The 4,987-nt window shown below is 42.8% G+C and overlaps 2 protein-coding genes across 2 annotated transcripts in view; one reads left to right on the forward strand and one right to left on the reverse strand.

Moving 5' to 3' along the window:
• nrip1b (nuclear receptor interacting protein 1b) overlaps positions 1-4,987 on the reverse strand; it is a 107,148-nt gene that overhangs the window by 78,715 nt on the left and 23,446 nt on the right. The gene's annotated exons all lie outside the window — the stretch shown is intronic.
• On the forward strand, positions 56-3,178 carry LOC106530918 (uncharacterized). Its single transcript, XM_014026648.1, has 2 exons — positions 56-2,131; positions 2,180-3,178. The coding sequence occupies exons 1-2, from the start codon at positions 1,652-1,654 to the stop codon at positions 2,735-2,737; spliced, it is 1,038 nt and encodes a 345-aa protein (XP_013882102.1). The 5' UTR covers positions 56-1,651; the 3' UTR covers positions 2,738-3,178.

Genomic DNA, 4,987 nt, shown 5'->3' on the forward strand with positions numbered 1-4,987 from the left:
AATAAATAATCTTTTAAAACAGCATGGGGTTTATGAGGGGGTCCCTGGAATGTTTTCACCCTTGTAAGGGGTCCCCAGACCCAAATGGCTTGAGAACCCCTGACCACCCAGGTCAAAGGTTTTTACTTAAATAGGAGTATGCTGTATACATGATCTTAGTAAAAGTACACAGTTCAGTTTTCTCAAATCATGTGTTGATGTTGTAAGAAGACTTTAATCTGCAACATTTCGATTTTCAAGACTGATCGTGTTCTCAGCTCAATCCAAGATGGCTGCTAACAGATTTTACAGATACGGAGCAGCATCTTGTCATGGCAGTAACTGACACAGATAYGTTTACCATGTCACAACATCATGTGAGATCATTTACTAGGTTTATAAAAACAGCTATAACTCTGTCTCTTTTTCAACACAAGATCGATGTTGTTCAAAAGTGGTGGGAGATATGCATTTCCTTTGAGAAATGCTTGGCTTTTATTTTGAAAGACTGGCTCTCAGGGACAAAGTTTAAAGACTGAATATGAGTAAACCTTTGTACTTTAAACCTCCCACAGATCCATAAGCTTTASTCTACATGCCTGTTCCCCGTCCCTCCTGAGCTATATATCCATCACTCATTCATAAATTCTGAAAACTCCTCTTTACTAAATTGCCTGGGAAAATTTAATTTAAAACCAAAGCTTTTAAAAGAGAAAGAAATAATTAAGTTGCAGGGGATTTCTCTGCCCTCTCCTTGTTGAGCGTGTGGGGGGGCATGCTGCTCTGCGCCACACTGTCATGAAGTCACACAGCCATGTTTAAAGCAGAGCGTTACATAAAGCCTCCCCCTACCCCCCGCCCTTCTGCACGGGCTTACTGCACCAGACGCTGTGTCCTTGCTCAAGGTTCCCAAAAGGACAGGCTGCTAAGAAGTTGGGAAGGACAGGCCCTGTGATAGCCTGCAAAGAGAGAGAGAGGGGGGGAGGGGGGCGGAGAGAGGGAGCTGCTGCCTGTGACAGCCTTGGACTTTGAATTCAGCGCCAGACAGGCTCATGCATCAATCCCTCAACTCACAAAGACAAACCGCTAACCTTGACGAGGCCGGGAACTCTTCAGGAATGAGTGGCATTTTCACTTAGCCCCGGGCTCCTGCTTGCACCCTCCTGCCACACAAACCGGGTCAAACCGGACACAGTCGGACCACAGTCCACCTCAGCCTGTGCTTTCTGTGACCCTTTGTTCTGTCTTTTAACCTTTAGGCTCCTGAGGCACAGACAGGGATGTGATCTGTCATTTATTAGGAGGAAGCAGTGGTAATATTTCCTACAGAAGCTGTTTATCTCTGTGTTTGGAACAAATCGAACAAGAACTGAGGTTTGTGTTGACTCATGTGGATCTGTTGTGATGGTGCACTTCATTTGGTTGGCTTCAAAAATGAATGAGTTGTAAATACATCTAGAAATGATGTTTTTTAATCAACCCAGTGCTTTATGAAACATGTGGCCTGTGACCAGTAAGAGCTGAAAACACACAAGTTCCCTGTCACATACAGGTTCCCTGTCATTTACATGTTCCCTGTCACATACACGTTCCCTGTCACATACACGTTCCCTGTCACATACACGTTCCCTGTCACATACACGTTCCCCGTCGCATACATGTTCCCTATCACATGAACTTTCCCTGTCACATACATGTTCCCTATCACATGAACTTTCCCTGTCACATACATGTTCCCTATCACATGAACTTTCCCTGTCACATACATGTTCCCTATCACATGAACTTTCCCTGTCACATACACGTTCCCTGTCACATACACGTTCCCCGTCGCATACAAGTTCCCTGCCACATGAAATTTCCCTGTCACATACACGTTCCCTGTCACATACACGTTCCCTGTCACATACATGTTCCCTGTCACATGCACATTCCATCACATACATGTTCCCTGTTGCATGCACATTCCATCACAAACATGTTCTCTGTCGAATGCACGTTCCCTGTCACATGCACGTTCCCTGTCACATGCATGATCCGTCACATTCATGTTCCCTGTTGCATACATGTTCCCTGTCGCATGCACGTTCCATCACAAATGTTCCCTGTCGCATGCACGTTCCATCACATATACGTTCCCTGTCGCATGCATGTTCCATCACATANGTTCCATCACATATACGTTCCCTGTCGCATGCATGTTCCATCACATACATGTTCCCTGTCACATGCATGTTCCATCACATATACGTTCCCTGTCGCATGCATGTTCCATCACATACATGTTCCCTGTCACATGGACATTCCGTCACAAACATGTTCCCTGTTGAATGCACGTTCCCTGTCACATGTACGTTCCCTGTCACATGCATGTTCCCCGTTACATTCATGTTCCCAATTGCATGCACGTTCCATCACATACATGTTCCCTGTCACATGCACATTTCACACGCATGTTCTTGGTCACACGCAGATTTTGTCACACGTACGTTCCCTTTCACATACACGTTCCCTGTCACATGCAGGTTTGATATCCACAGTGTGTAACCTTGCTGCCATGCAGTTTCAGGGACACTGGCCTGATTCTTTTACCTGGACTGCCTGCAYCCTCCACCCTGCCTGCAACCAGCAGACTGCCTTCACACCATGTTCGTACAGAAACCTTTATACTGGACCTTTCCAGCACCAGGGGAACCAGACTATTCCAGCCAGGACAGTCAGCTCTCTCTCTCTCCCCCTAAAGCCTCTGCTGCTTTAGGTCCATCTACAAACATGAGAGGCACCAGAGCTTCAGTGTCATGCTGGTGATTTTGTTCTCGCTCTACAAGCGCTCTGCAGCTTGGTTCCAGTAATCAACATGTTTTAGGTTCCACAGCAGCTGTTCTTGAAAGAAGCCCACACTTCACACATGTAATTTATTTGACATGTGATATCTCACTCTCTTGGCCTTCTTCCTATTCAGCCAGCAATTTCAGCAAAGTCTAAATATTTCACAGCAATCGCAATCATCAGCAATCTACGGGCAGATATAACTGAAGGGCCTGTCATTGGGGCAAGGCCAAGGTGAAACATGTCCACAAAGCTGGAGGTGTGGGCTGTCATTCAACAGATGAGTTCTGACTAGTACATCTGAAGGAGGAGCTTATCTTTCATCATTCTGCTCCTTTATTACTGCTGTTTACTACAATCTTCATCCTTAGATCAGCTGACCTTTATTCAGCTCCAGAAGCTTGGTACGATGGTATATCCCGACAATAGGTTTAAACTTTAGAGTCGGACACTATATCAGTACCGAAAACTGGTTCTTATTGTCAAAATTAAATAAATTATCAGAATACCAACGTACTGGTTTAAATAGCCTGAACACGTTTGCAATATTGTGTCACACCCGCCAGTGAACTGTTTCACGAGGAACACKTTTCCTCGCAGCTCCGCTACGCACATTAGCAAGTTAATGTTAYTGTTGGAGCAGCTTCTCAATAACTGGCGACAGGTGGCGATTCTGCTGCTTATATTGACTGACGTTAAAATAAACTCTTCCCATTTTCGCCATCGCTGAATGTAGTATACACCTCTTCAGTGACGTGCATGAAAAGGATTTCATGAGCAAAAAATTTGCCTGATGTATGGTGATGGTGATGATGCTTCTACTGTAAAAGCCTGGGGGAMCCCTGGGGGAAGTAGTTGTGTACTATGGTTTAGTTGACAGGTGCACAGAGGCCGAGTCGTCCTGGTAAGTTTTATTAAGTAACAATACGATAGACCCGATAATTATCTTTGCTCAACCCTCTTCCTTCACGACTGTACCAAAATGCATGACTGTTGTCTACAACCAGGCAAAGAAGAAAAGACATAGCAGAGGGAAATAGTTTCTGTGTTGCAGAAAGAGAGTAACTTAAGCAGATGATGGTTTGTTAATCAATAAACAGCTTTTGTATATTTTATTATCAGCTGAGCTGTGACGAAAAGTAAAATACAGTCAAATACCATGATACCGTCATAATTGTTGAAAATACCATGATATATAATTTGGGTCATACCGTCCAGCACTACTTAAACATGTTTTATCAAATAAACTTGTACTCTGCTTTATCAGTAAGTTTACATTTGCTTGTTCTCAGTGAAATGTTTACAGTAAAAAATATTAGCAGGTCTTTGTGAAGTTAAAACCCAACAAAATATTAAGCTCAGTTTATCTGATTTAAGGCAGATTAAAGCTCTTAAAATGTTCTAATTTTTGGTGCAGAACTCATTATCAAGATCTCTATTTGAATTCAACAGCAGCTAAAGACAAAAGGCCTTTCTGAATGTTAGATCTGTTAGATTATTAAGTCATTTGTTCAATTTACTGACGCATCATCCTTCATGCCGTGAACACTCCTTAAACATAATAGGAGCAGAAGACTTGTCATGGTAGAGAAAAGAAGAACCTGCTGAGCAGAAGCTCTACACTATAAATCATTTACTATTTTAGTAAAAGACAAAATGATCACCAATCAGATGTTTTCAACGTATTTTATCAGCATTGTTAGCAAAACTATACCAAGTTTTCCATCAGGCTGCCAACAGTTCTGACCCAATGTGTCCCGTGACAGAAGCTGAAAACGTCTCTATCTACTCTGCTGGTTGTCTGAAGCATCAAGTCTAACATGGAGACCCTCTGAAGGAATCGCCTGAAAGATACTGTAACACTGTTACACCAATAGAAAACACTGTTCCACCTATAGAAAACACTGTTCCACCCATAGAAAACACTGTTCCACTAATAGAAAACACTGTTGCACCAATAGAAAACTCTGTTCCACCCATAGAAAACACTGTTCCACTAATAGAAAACACTGTTCCACCTATAGAAAACACTGTTCCACTAATAGAAAACACTGTTACACCAATAGAAAACTCTGTTCCACTAATAGAAAACACTGTTGCACCAATAGAAAACACTGTTGCACCAATAGAAAACACTGTTGCACCAATAGAAAACACTGTTGCACCAATAGAAAACACT

The sequence above is a fragment of the Austrofundulus limnaeus genome, unplaced genomic scaffold (genome assembly GCF_001266775.1).
Source record: "Austrofundulus limnaeus strain Quisiro unplaced genomic scaffold, Austrofundulus_limnaeus-1.0 Scaffold576, whole genome shotgun sequence".
Lineage (NCBI taxonomy): Eukaryota > Metazoa > Chordata > Actinopteri > Cyprinodontiformes > Rivulidae > Austrofundulus > Austrofundulus limnaeus.